This window comes from Palaemon carinicauda, chromosome 24 (genome assembly GCF_036898095.1).
Source record: "Palaemon carinicauda isolate YSFRI2023 chromosome 24, ASM3689809v2, whole genome shotgun sequence".
Classification (NCBI taxonomy): Eukaryota; Metazoa; Arthropoda; class Malacostraca; order Decapoda; family Palaemonidae; genus Palaemon; species Palaemon carinicauda.
The window spans coordinates 85873496-85888495 of NC_090748.1; the positions used below are offsets into that span (position 1 = coordinate 85873496).

At 34.0% G+C, this 15000-nt stretch overlaps 1 protein-coding gene across 1 annotated transcript in view; it reads left to right on the plus strand.

Moving 5' to 3' along the window:
• The window catches only part of LOC137618462 (mucin-2-like), a 25372-nt gene that overhangs the window by 9009 nt on the left and 1363 nt on the right, over positions 1-15000 (plus strand). The window contains exons 2-9 of the mRNA XM_068348625.1: positions 1009-1122; positions 3067-3143; positions 3703-3810; positions 4578-6002; positions 8701-10208; positions 12081-12178; positions 13911-14591; positions 14874-15000. The exon at positions 14874-15000 is cut by the window's right edge and continues 1363 nt beyond it. Of these exons, the coding sequence (XP_068204726.1) occupies positions 1009-1122; positions 3067-3143; positions 3703-3810; positions 4578-6002; positions 8701-10208; positions 12081-12178; positions 13911-14591; positions 14874-15000 (4138 nt within the window). The remainder of the gene's footprint in view (positions 1-1008; positions 1123-3066; positions 3144-3702; positions 3811-4577; positions 6003-8700; positions 10209-12080; positions 12179-13910; positions 14592-14873) is intronic.

Consider the following 15000-nt stretch of genomic DNA (forward strand, 5'->3'; position numbering starts at 1 on the left):
CAATTTTCTTATTACATTTATGAGTTACGCTGAGTGAGGCATTGTTTGCACACTATTCGTGCACTGCACATGCGAGTTCAACGGACAGCGGTATCATTTTGTTATCATTATTATTATTATTATTATTATTATTATTATTTCATGGTATACTCGTGTGTTCCGCTTTTAAAGAAAACGAAAATAAGTTCATGGTATACTCATTTTATTATTATTATTATTATTATTATTATTATTATTATTATTATTATTATTTCATGGTATACTCGTGTGTTCCGCTTTTAAAGAAAACGAAAATAAGTTCATGGTATACTCATTTTATTATTATTATTATTATTATTATTATTATTATTTCATTGAGACTTGGAAATAGAAGAGCAGTTATCAAGCAGTTATACGCACTATCTACGCATTGTGCTGCTAAAAATGAGCCGAATAGGTACGTATTGAGACGCGCCGAGCTCGCAGAGCTTACGCTTGGTTCGTGCAAGTGGTAAGAACGTGGGATCGGTTGCCGTAGGTAGGTAATATCAGTGTAAGGATCTTCCCATGAGGTTAAAAAAAAAGGTAGAAAAGAATCAAGGCAGACGATAATGATAATTTCTGTTTTCCCTGCAGATTATGAATGCTAAGTTATTTGCAGGTTTTGAATAACCTACTTATCTCTTAATAAGTGAAAATTATATCAATTTGTATTACAAGCCTTCATAATGGAATGGCAAAAGTATATATACTTATATATATATTTATATATATATATAATATATATATATATATATATATATATATATATATATATATATATATATATATATATATATATATATGTGTGTGTGTGTGTGTGTGTGTCTGTGTGTATACTGTATAAGCAATAGGTTTCAACACTTGCAATTAGAAACAAAAGACTACAATACAACATCAAACGTAATTGTAGGCAAGAAAAACGAAACCCTTCCCCCCCCCCAAAAAAAAAAAAAAAATAAGTATTTGACAAAACATTTTCCCATCCAGACTGCGAGTTCAACGGACAGCGGTATTCCGAGGGATCTCGAGTATCAGTAACAGGAGATAGATGCGAGCACTGTTACTGCATCGGAGGCCAGGTCAACTGCACCACTTACTGTGGTAAGTAGTAAATTCATATGTACGTTATCTAATTAGATCGCAATAAGAAAAAAAATGTCAATGACATACTTTGAATTTTAGATCAATACTATAGTCCATTTCTTTTAGCAATGCATATTTGCACCGACTCGCGGCGGTGCCCTTTTAGCTCGGAAAAGTTTCCTGATCGCTGATTGGTTAGAATTATCTTGTCCAACCAATCAGCGATCCGGAAACTTGCCCTTTTAGCTCGGAAAAGTTTCCTGATCGCTGATTGGTTAGAATTATCTTGTCCAACCAATCAGCGATCCGGAAACTTTTCCTAGCTAAACGGCACCGCTGCAAGTCGGTGCAAATCTGCATCGCTAAAAGAAATGGACTATAGTAGCAGTAATAATAGATATTTTCTAATTATTATCATAAAATACTAAATAAACGTAGTCTCTTAAGCATCTAGTTAGATTCTAGAGGAATGGCAAAAAGCTAAGTATATAAAACATGAACAGACTATTACAACATATAACAAAAAGGCTCTAATGATGCTAACTAAATTGCAAAGCTTCCAACATTCTAAATTTCTGAAATTTTTAGAACTAAAACAGATAGTTTTTTTTCACTATCTGTATAGTGTACTGCAATGTAGTTAATACATAAAACACAAAACACGAACATACATTCATACACAAACAATATCTAACATATATATATATATATATATATATATATATATATATATATATATATATATATATATATATATATATGTATGTATATATATATATATATATATATATATATATATATATATATATATATATATATATATATATTGTCAGAGAAATTGCCCTTTTCTCAATATTTCAACAATCGACTTGAATTTGTGTCCAATCAGTATAAACACAAACCAACAATCTTTACCACCTTATTTCCTCTTTTTTTTTTTTTTTTACATAACAACAACAATAATATTAACAACAACTCACTTCACCATATGTTCTTTACAAATAGAAAGTTGAAATTGCGTAAAATTTTACAACTAAAACGTCAAATTTCACTCCAAAAATACGTTAGTAATTTACAACCCGCAAATAGATATAATAAAAAAAAAAAAATAAATAGAAGTATTCAGAATTTTGACATTTTCATTATTATACAAAAAAAAAATATTGAATAATAGGAACACACATTCAGCAGTTAAAAACAAATATCAAGCTCCTTACTGAATGCATTTCCATAGGAACTTCTCCAATAGCTTCCCTCTCAAGAATTCCATAACCACCAACTAAACATATCTTCTAATATTTATAACTAGTGTACGCGACCCGTTAAAAATCACTGCTAAATACTTAGATTGATATGCACACACACATACATTCAACCCTTCCCACTCCCTCCCCCTTTCCTGGCTACAACCCTCTCACCAGTGTATGACTACTCCCCTCCCCTAACCAGAGGGAAGGGAAGAGACAGAGTAGTTATACGTCTGGCAATATCGCTGGAAAGATACATACATGTATACTTATATATATATATATATATATATATATATATATATATATATATATATATATATATATATATATATATATATATATATACATGCATACATATATATACATGCTTATATATATATGCATATATATATGTATATATACATATATATATACATATATATATATATATATATATATATATATATATATATATATATATATATATATATACATACATACATATACAATCACATAACCAGACACGCTCTTTATTATACAGGGGAGATGGCATTACAGTCACTTACCATAACCAAATTTTCCCTCTTCTTCGATTGTTGTATTCAACATATATACCAGAAATTGTTATATTACAAAAACTTGTCACATTTCGATTAAGGTGCTACTAAATAAAAGAGCTTTCCAAATACAAAGATATGTGACAAACAGACTATAATTATTTCCTCTTTTTCAGATGACACTAATGACAAAACTTCTGCAGATGAATTTCCCAAAGGTTTTCCAGCTCACGAATCCAAGGGTGACTTAGACGTAAGTTAAAAGGAAAATTTAGTTTGATTTTCTTTGTGTGGAGTGTTGAGAAACTAACACTCTCACTCTCTCTCTCTCTCTCTCTCTCCTCTCTCTCTCTCTCTCTCTCTCTCTCTCTCTCTCTCTCTCTCTCTCTCTTTGATTTTCTTTGTGTGGAGTGTTGAGAAACACACTCTCTCTCTCTCTCTCTCTCTCTCTCTCTCTCTCTCTCTCTCTCTCTCTCTCTCTCTCTCTCTCTCTCTCTAAACTTAACATTCAATATCTACACCTTATATGAATAAGCATAGTCGTCCAAATTTACTCAGGAATAAGAAACCTTAGTTGGAAACTAAATAAAGATAAATGGATGAAATAATTGTAAAAGCAATCACCTTAAGAAGGCCCAATTTTCCATGTCAATGCATTAGATAACCAATTAATATTAATCAAATCGCTATTATTCCCAGTCAAATTCAGAAGCACCTTCGTAACCCAAAATACTATGTTCCAAAGTGAAAAGAATACAACCAACAAGATTCCCATATCAAAATTAATCATTAATAAATTCGTAATTTTCCAGGATCAAACTACTGGAGGTAGTCGGAGGAGTGCCTTTAAGGGACACATAAATATGGCGCGTATGAGCCGTGGAGAAGATGCTATCATCACAGATTTAACAGAAGCAAAGGTAAAATTATAATCACTGATACAATGTTTTATACAAGAACATTAATCTAAAGATTACAAATGTTCATTACCAATTTTGCTTAATATTTTCAAATTCTATATGAAATATTTCCCTGTTCATGTTCAATATTAGTATTTTCTTATATATTATACATAATGGAGGAAATAAAATCCAAACCGGTCAAGTAAAGCTACTACAGTATTTTAATTTTAGATTACATAGGAAAGAAATCTCTCATAAAATAAAAGTGATCTCTGACACTACTGCTTAGCAAGATATAGTATTGTATCCATCAGTCACTATACGATCATCACCACATCATTTCTCAAGACGTGACATATATGAATTACTTTTGTTTTAACCTTTTTAACACGTTTGAGCAATACCTTTGAATTCTATTTAGTGTTCTTACGTCAGGCTCCAACTCTCGATTTTTTAATAAAACTGAATTGTCAGGGCAACAAACTATAAAAACATTAAAGAGATGTTTGCTACTAAATAATCTTCAAAATTCAATATAGTTTTTTTAAACACCCCCAAGTCCACATTGAATTACCTCGGATATTACTATCTTAAAATCATATACAGTACAGTAAAAGGTTAATTTTCTTGACTTTAAATTATTCACTCCAATGAAGCCAATAAACATAAGATTTTAGTTATGTCTGACTGTTTAAGCACATTTTTACACTGATTAAGCACTTTTAAATTATCCTTATTTAAATTGCCTAGATAATAAAACAAATTTATTTCCATTCTACACATAGTCCCTCTTAAGAAATACAACATCCGACGAACCTTTAGAAACCACAAATGATGAAAATTCCGAACCTGAAGAGCTCACTGAAGAAGAAGAATCTCAAGCAGATGATCAAGAAGAAGAGGAAAACACAGAAAATTCTCCAGATCAAGTTACAAGAAAGACAGTTACAAACAGGAGAAGATTAATAGGTGGCATATCTCGCCCATCCAGTGATGACATAGAAAACAGAAGAAAGCAAACCAGATATACAACACAAAGGCTACCCCCAAGAATACGACCTGCTCAATCAGTGAGGCCGATCACAAGACCAAATCCCAGGATAAAGTTCAATAAAGAGAGGAAGCAGTCTACCTTCAATTCAGCTTCTAAAATTCACACATCCTCTGAATCCACCACAACTACTACTACTCTTAAGCAAACAGCCACAACTGATAAAAATGATCTTGACAAGGCTAATGAACTTGATACCACTATTCAGAATGTTGTAGACCAAACTACTAGGTCTTATGCCAATAGCATAGCCACTACCAATGGCCCTTCATTAGGTACATTTACCAAATCACACGATCCACAGAATCTACAAAGTCCATCTACTGAAGCAAATGATAGCATACCTGTGTCATCAGAGAGATCAACTACCACAGAATCTCAAGCTAGGCCGACCCGTTTTTCACGGCTACCATTCCCACCACGGAGACCATTTCAAAGAGAAAGTCTAAGTTCTAGACTGAAATCACGAAATGAACTAAGAGAAAAAAACAAAAACCAAGAGTCAACCACCACCAGAGACCTTACAACGCCTGCCAGATTTCTACGACCATCATTTCCGAGAACTACGCCACTTCTGTCTTCCACTACAACAGAAGAACCAAAATCATTCCTAACTTCGAATGCTCAAGAAATTACCACAATTTTGCCCACGGAAGTGGAAGAAGATCAAGCATCTATTTCACCTCAAGAAGTAACAGAAAGACCACAGTCAATAATTTCTTCAGAAACAACAGAAGAATCAGTTTTAATAAATACAGAGAGAGAAACTTCTCAAACAGATGATTATACACAGGCTGATTATGAACTTGGAACTACAATTCCTCAGGATATAGAAACTGTCACTTCAGGTTACGATGATGCAACCATATTGTATAACTTAGAGCGTGAAACAGATCTACTTTATAATACTGAAGTATATCAAGGCACAGAATACAACTCTTCAGGCGATATTGGCTTTGAACCTTTATACACTTACTCAACTCAAAGAGTGTCAACCTTAGACCCTCTTCTTCCTGAGAATGATTCAACAACAACAGATGATCCAACAGTCGTGATTACAACTCAGACTCCCATTCCAGCAAGTGTCCCACAGTCCACAGCTACTGCAACCTCTACCATTTTAACAAGCACTATGTCTGAAGACGAAATACTACCAGAGGTAGTTTCAGTTGGGGTGTGATTTTGGCAATATAGGTCATATTGTGAAATATATATCAGTTATTCATATAGTGAAATGCCATTCAAGGTAAAACAATGATTTTAAATAAACACAGTACAATAACGTCTATCGAATGTCTCAGTGTTCTATAATAGTTACAGTACAAATAAACAACTCGTTTCTTTTTTTTTACTAAGATGTTAACCACTATATTTACAACTGATATGTATTTGCAAATATGCTTGAAAATCTTAACTGTCTAGCTTGAAGCATGTATACCTTGGTGGTTACCTGCTATACTTTCAAGCATGATCTTTATTTGGTTTATAACAGCAAATCAACATAAGTTGAAAAGAAATCTTTCTAGTGTGGCAATGATAGTCTTAAGAAAACTAGTTTCACATGCAATCATCCTTCCACTCTATATAAGAATAATACTCGGCTTAGGTTTCTTTCAAGATTTTCAGAGCTGCATGACAATGATGTTTCACCATTAATAATGCACCAGCACTCATGCCTAAAAGGTCATTACTGAAATTTCCTAACTAATATACTGTATGATAACCTCTATACTCCTCTGGTCATATATTCTTTTTTTCTCAAAGTTAAATTGTCTGCAAGTCGCCTAAATATCTAGTTTAATAAAAATTAATTGTAATATTCGCTATTAGTTAAAACATAATTTAGTACAAAAGAATAAAAATCCCCTACAATGGTTTTACACTAGGTCTCAATGGAAAATAACTTTAAGCACTACAAAACAGTCATAATTTACCAGAGAATCCAACCACCTTATGAAAAATTATAGTACATTAACTTTGCATAAAAAAGTCACAGCTGCGTGCTAAAATGGAAAGGGAAAATATACAATAGCTATAGCCTAGCAACATAGATATTCCACAACATTTGACAAATTCGATAAATACCACCTGTTGATAAATTCACACTTTTAAAAACAGTAAAATTCACTACATTGTGATAAATCTTAACTATTACGCTGGTATGAATGTATAACCTTAGGAAGATCATAATCTGCATTGATATTACTGTAGATGAATGTTAACATAGCTTCAAATATCAACCCTTGAACCCCCTAAAAGTCTAGCGTATATTTCAGTTACAACCACCTCAATAAGTAATTAACATCCTCTGGAATACAAGAACATTCAGCGTCAAAATATTAAACTTAGAGAGAATTAACAAACCCTGCTGTGAATTTCATAAATCAGAGATTAAAAAAATACACACTTCATTTACAATTTAGTATCAGTTTCTGTCCTGAATCCATCTTATCATAGAAAGGATATCAGTTGAGTATACATTTGTCTCACTTATAAAGGATTCTTTGATAAATTCTTAATGCACCATTAGCTGTAATCTACTGAATAGCTCCTGAATAGTAAATAGAACTGTAGCCCCACGAACAATAGTTACTTCCTCTCTAGCAAAGAAATAATATATCGTAATGTTTTCTAAAATATTAGATTATTCAAGACAAGGCTCTTACTCTAAAGGGAAGGAAGTCAAATGATTTTGAATAAGCAGACAGTTGAGTCTCCCTATTTATATGAGGAAAATTTCATTTTATAAAGGATTTTACTGACTATCCCTTGGAATGAAAGCTTTGTTACATTACTAGTGGATATTTCAAAAGAAACAATTATATTTATCAAGTTAAATTACTCCTATAGGTCATACTCGAGAATTCATGAGACTATGATACCTTTGACTGCATAATCTGACTTTCTACATAAAGTAACCCTTAAAAAATATTTTTTTACACATAGAAAAGTAGTTGACAAGATATAGATTTATAATAAAACACAGTCAACTACTTCAATGTACACCTATTTTATTGTTAAGTATAAAATTTGTGTAACCTAGTATTTAAGTTTTAGACAAATTAATTTTCTACATTACAATGAGAAACTTATTTCTGACAAAAAATGCTATGCGATCCTGTACTATGACATCAATTAGTGTATGTGAGAAATCTATAAAAAAAGGAGTTAAGAAGTCTTCCAGTGCATAATTTATGACAGAAAATGTACCAGTGACTTGACAACAATTGAGAAGTGACAGAAAAAGAGGTCGGGTAATAAGGTTTTTGACAAATATCTATTTTCATCTCTGACAAAAAAAAGACAAGAAGTGATTTACAGAAACTATAATACTACAGACTACAACATCTTAACAAATAATTACTGGAAAAATTGGTTCTACAAAAAGACAAAGCCAATACCTAAGACAATTACTGCACACTTCAAAGCATGGAGCAAGAGTTTTTCTACTGACCTGAAAATTGAAATGTGCCAAATGCCTCCCTGTGAATTTCCAAAGATTCCTTCTGAAAATGTGCCAGCTTAGAATAGTGATAAGGGGAAACAAATTCTAGTGCATCAACTTCACTTCTTAACCTGTTCATGCAACCCACATTAATGCTTTGTTAGCTCCTCCATGAGATGCGTTAACTAATTTGAAAATTTTGCATTTCGATATAACTCTATAATTAGGGAACTTCCATGTTATCTTATTAAATTGAGATATTTTCAGTGAACCATATAATTAAAATATATGCAACAGGATGGCAAATTAAAGATAAATATATTGGTAACATCATATTACAACTACAGCTGCATAATGATGTTTTGATATTCTTTTCATTAGACATAAGAATTTACAAGATTTTCTTTTTCAGATTTCAAGATCTGGCCATGCAGGAGCAGCTTTCTTGGTCCCTGGCATTTACGAACTATCTTCCCCTAACCCAAATCGTAATCCTAACATAAATAAGGCAGTGGAGGTTGGAACAGGGGTAAATGTAAAAGGAAACTTAGATAATGCAGTGGCATTTGGACCTATCCTAATTTCTGATAACAAAGTTCGTGTAGATCGCCAAAACAGAGAGTTCAATGCAACAGAAGAAACTGAAACAACTGCTGTTGATAGTACGGTTGCTACAGAATTTCCCGAGGAGACAACTTTCATCACTGCAGATGAAATAAATATAACTAATGATGCTCCAACCAATGATGAATCGTCAATTGACTATGAAACTGGTACAGAAGAAATAACGACAGTGTTTCCAACTTTATCACTGGGTAGAGATACGACGATAAAATCACTGAGTGAGTTACTCTCCCAAGCAACCACAGAGCCAACAAGCACAACTACTGGAGTTCCTTCGTCAACACCTGAAAGTGTAGATTACATAGTGGCTGGTGACCTTGAGGACACAGAAACAAACTTTCCTTCGTATGACATTACAGTTGGAACGTCCGTCTTAGCTAGGCCATTAGCAACTGGTGTCGGAGAGGTCATCCCAGTGGACATTGAACCTGAACATAAATCCCCTGAAATAGAAAGCGGACCAGTAATACAGGAAAAAAACCCAACATTGCTGACAGCACTTTTAAATATCCTGACAAGAACAGAACCACCAAGGCCAGAAACAATTTCACCACAGTCAGGTCCAGAGAGACTTCCTCCACCTCCACCTCCACCTGGAAGGCTACCACCAACTCCAACTGGAAGGCTACCACCACCTCCACCTGGAAGGCTACCACCTCCACCTGGAAGGCTACCACCTCCTCCTCCTCCTCCTTCTTCCTCGTTCATCGCATCATCTTTCAGACCTCGTCCTAGACCAAACAGTAGACCAAGTAGACCAGACTTCATCCCACCAAGATTCCGTCCTCCACCACCACCAAAGGCAACAGAAAGAGATACAACAGAAGAACCAGAAACTAGTACTGACCCCTCATCAGCAAGCCCAATCATCTTTGTGCCTACAGCATCAGAGGCAGACTTCATTGCCCCAACAACAGAATCAACCGGGGTTGTTAACAAACCTGTATCAGGATTTGGCAGGCCAGATCATATTGCTAATATTCCAATTCATATTGTAAACAATGAGGATGAAATTCCAATACCTGACCTTCCAAACAGACATGTTGTGGAAATTAACAGTGATATTAACAGTAGGAATAACCTTCCTACCATACCAGATTACTTTCATAATCAGCCACTAGCTACCCCACCTCGAGTGAATAGTCCTACCAGCCCTGAAAGACTTCCCTCTAAACCTGTTATTGAAGGAGGGTTCCAAGCAATAAAAGACGAAGGCATTGAACCAAACTTTGACAATGACTATGAGTATGATGAATATGGATCACCAATTCTCCCACCTTCACTTCCCAACCTCCAGTAAGTCAAATTTTGGTTTTAAAAGAAACATTTTCTTTGCTGTTAATCCAAAGGACTTAATTAGCATAGGGTCTGTATTGCTATAACCCTGAAATAAGCCATAATTCCACCATACAGTATTACGTCAGTTTTAAATTTGGAAAAAAATATATATTTCAAAATGAGTCATAGTTCAATAGTTTTCTCTGCTAAAATTTTCTAAAAGTGTGCCCCAAATCCCTAGAAAGACAAAACAATGATAATGCCAATAATGTTAACGAAATTCACTTGAAAATGGTCAGGTTTAAAATAAAATTAAAATGAAGGCAGAGAGAATGAAAAGAGAACATTAGTGATTATGTAGGTATAACCTTTAAAACAGGGGTGGTCCAGTTATGGGTACCATGTACAATGCCAAGCACAAGGCAGAGTATGCTGTATTAAAGGTATTTTGAAGTATCCCGTATCTCTTTGCTGTATTGATTTATATAGGTTATTTTCAGTTCCACTGATTTCTTCTCTAATAGTTGTCCAACGTCTACAATTAAATTTTCTCCTTTTAAGAACAAATTCTTGAGGCCAGCACTGTCTAAAAAGTGTTCATTTCTTCATTTTTTTTTTTGTTACTGCCCTTGACCATTATGATTAGAAGGAAGGTTCTTAGAATCAATGTCAAGAGAAGGCAGAGAATGCCATGGATAGGGGGCACAGAAGAAAAATATAGAACAGTTCAAGCAATACAAGACTGACAGACCTAACTTCATCTAATAAATACGAGTTTTGGATGGATGGATTGAGTATGGAATTAGGCCATATGGCCAGGTGCTGAGGTCAGTGTGGCCACTCAGAGCTGAGATGCAACTGTGGGGGGGGGGGGACCCTGTAATTGCACAAGGAAGTAAACTTGAAAGAGGTTGGCCAGCATGATGGAAGAAAAAAGTGAAAACAGAGCTAAGGTATAAGGATAAAAAATGGATGCAGTTATAGACCAAGTTTAAATTCTGGTTTTATTTCATCTATGTCTCTCATTTTTTGTTTGCTAACATTTCCCCTAAATACAGCTTGTAAAAAGTAAAGATAAGTATAATCCAGATTAATTTTATATAGCCTTTTGAGTATTCGTTTATAACATATAAGCCATTTACCTTTCCTTCTGTTCTATTACCTCCGCCAAGGAGAATATATTTTCGAGACTGTTTATTACCGCCCCCCCCCCAAAAAAAAAAAAAGTTATGTTATCGAGTCAGTTTATTTATTTATTCATTTGTCTGTGGGCAGGATTACGTCCAAACTACTCCACAGGATTTGGACGAAATTTTCACCACAGATAGATCTTAGGTCAAGGACGATCTCATTAAATTTTGGAGATGATCCGGATCCGGCTTCTAGGTCCGAATTTGAATTTTTCACAATTTTAAAGATTGTCAAAACAAACTGCCGGATTTTGACGAAATTTCCACCATTCTATTAACTTTTGGAGATGATCCAGTACCGGATCCGGATTTGCATTTTTTACAATTTTAAAGATGACGTCAAAACAAATTGACACATTGGATTTTCGCCAAATTTTAACAAGGGATAGATATTATGCGTATGATGCAACCATGAAATTTTCGAGGTGATACGGATCAAGATCATGATTCTGAATAAACATTACACTTTCTACCATCTATGGTACAGTTAGCATATGAAAAGTGGGTGGAGATATCCGTAGACTTTACTTAAATTATGGCAATATTCATTGGCGGAGGTCTGAAATCTCAGATTGCTCTTGTTTACCCAAGCTATCTTGAAATATTCTACTTCAGTGTTATTAAAAATACTCAATTAACCATAAACACAAAATATGCTTTGTTACCAAATCTAATCCAACGCACAATTTTCATTCAACAGAATCATTCAATTTGAGGCATCTGATGCATTAGTAAAAAAACAGGAAATTGGCATTGCTGGAGATGAATTCAAATCGCCTATACTTCTTAGAGAGACAAGTAAGTATCTTCCATTTTATATCCTACTGTTTAAATTGAACCTTAAATGTCTATCAGTTTCTTATGAAATATATATGCTGAGTATCTTGTTCATGAATTTTCAGGCAATTATAATTAATTTCCTAACTTCTAAATGTCACACATTTTATAGTTTCCTTTTCATTTATAATTCGAGTCATAAAACCTTCATTCTTAAACTTTAATTTCCAGATTCCAAATAAATGAAATTCAAAGTTTGAAACTGCAAATATATTTCTTACTCGTGATCGATAAGAAAGTTTATAATTTCTGGATGGCAAGAACTGTTCGCTTTCAAAAGATTCTTCCATTTCCTAAACTTTTTCTAAATTATCTGGGGTTTCAAAGTTGACTACAAAATATAATTTTCCCCGTAATTGATTATTATTATCATTATAATCATCATTTTTATCCGTATTATGAGCCAAATTGCAAAACAAAGTTGGAAAACAGAAAGCCAAAAACCCTAAACCTAGAATCAAGGAAAAAAGGCCAATACGGAAAAAGGAAACAGAGGTAAAGAATTAATTAAAAATATGAATACCATAAGATAAATCTGATAAAGTCAAATAATTAAGAAACATTACGTATGAAACAAGTCTCATGTCCATCTGATCAATTTAAAACTTAAAATCATCAATACATCTGAACTATAAAAAAATAGTTCCATAATGCCCAAGACATACCTCCATAATTTTCCTTTAAAAAAGCAGTATAGTAATCCCTCCACAAAGATACTTCTGAACAACCCTCAAATTTATAAAGAAGTGAATGTAATATGGACCCAACAATAAGTTGCAGAAGCTTAGCCAAAGACCGGTTATTTTTATGACTGTTTAAACAATTTTAATCAAGAGTCTTACTGGAAAACCAGGTTTGTGAGACTTCACTACACACAATTAAAGATAACGAAGTTTTAAACTGCAGTTTTCACGTTCACCTGTCATAGCACAATTTCTGCCGAAAACATTGTCTGAATAAGTTTACACTAATGACTTACACATGGATCCAAATCTAATTATCAGAGGGTGTCTACCTCTGCTGATAATGTTTCCATCTTCTATAAATAAAACGATCCTCTTTTACATTCACAATGCTTGGATTATTCACTTGAGTTGTATGCATAAATACCAAGTACAAAATTCCCTTTGTCAATATGAGTAGATGAAAAATGGAAAAGATGCAGAAATTTCCATTTGATCTTCTGGAGGAAAACTTTTTAGTTTTCAACAAAATCAAATACAGCCAAAGTTTTCGATGACATAAGATCTCTCATCTAATTTTCCAAGTTTACATTCTATGTAAATATGCACTGCAGAGAGAATTTAAGATTTCATTTAACCGTTTTTTCAATATATGCCACAATATTGGCTAGTAAAATAATAACAAACATAATAATAAAAAATAACAGGGTTCATTTAAATGTTTTATAATTTTGACACATATAAACGGCGCAAGAGGAATTAAATTATCAATATTAAACACTACTAAGTAATCATCAACGAATCTGTTGCCTAAGAAATGCAAAATTAATACTTAACCCATATCTCCTGTTCACATATGATTAAAATCTTTATTTCCTTCAAAATGAAATTCAATTACATAAATAGACTAGATTTTCTTGTCAAATTTCCCTAGTACAAAGAAATATGCAGTATTTTAATTACACGAATTAAAAATGTCAACTTACCAATAAAAACTAAATTTCTTGCAGGCTCTGACAATCCAGAAAATCAAAGAACCCCTGACACGACAGAAGCTCCAACTACAACAACTCGACGGTCCTTGTTACACCCGCCAATTGGAGACCGCCGTCATGCAATCCTTCCATCACATAGACGTCCTTACCCTAGCAACCGTCCAGGCACTGACACCTCAACCAGAAGACCTTTCGTACCACCCCGTCGTCCAGGAGACAGACCCACGAGGGCACCCCCCATCTTCACAACAAAAACTACCTCAAGACCAGAAGATGAAAGTGAACTTACAGACATCGATGAATCAAGCTTCTCAAGTGCCAGGCCTATCATACCCTTTGAAGAGGTGCCTTCCTTCATCCCACCACGACACACTACACAAAACACCGAGGAAATTACTACCACTGCAATCCTTACCACATCAACCACCACACCTTTACAAACAACAACGCCCACTACAACTAGTTCCACAACTACTACTACTACTGCGCCTGTAGTTTCCAACGACATAATCAATCTGTTGCTTCAGGATCCATCTCGACTTGCCGAAGGGGAAAGCAGGCCACCTGTGAGGTTTACCCAACAACATACTACACCAAAGCCTAGAATCCCAATCAAGGTCACGACTGCTCTTCCAGCGATACCAGAAGCTGTCAAAAACCAAATGCCACTAGTAACGGATCCTGTCCTTGCATCTGGTAAGTCTGCGTAGTTAGTGGGAAAAAAATGCATTAAGACCGCAATTAAATCACAGTAAAATAAAAAGTATTACCATGGCTATAGTTTAAACATATATTTTGATTAAACAACATAATCTAATCGTACTTCAAAGGATAACACTGCATATCTTTAATTTTCAAAATGAAAACAAACTAAACATTATGAAACTAAAATTTTATGTCTATAATGTATACAAATAAACATTTTCCAAGCGCTCTTTCAAAATGTTGAATTAACTATTGTTTTCTATTTTCCCTCAGGACTTCTAAAACTTTCTGGATGTAACATCTATGGACGATTGTACGCCGTCGGTGGCCAAATCACCGAGTTAACAACGGGCTGCAAAGAGTGTCGTTGCACTCATCTTGGTGTTCAGTGCCTCCCAGT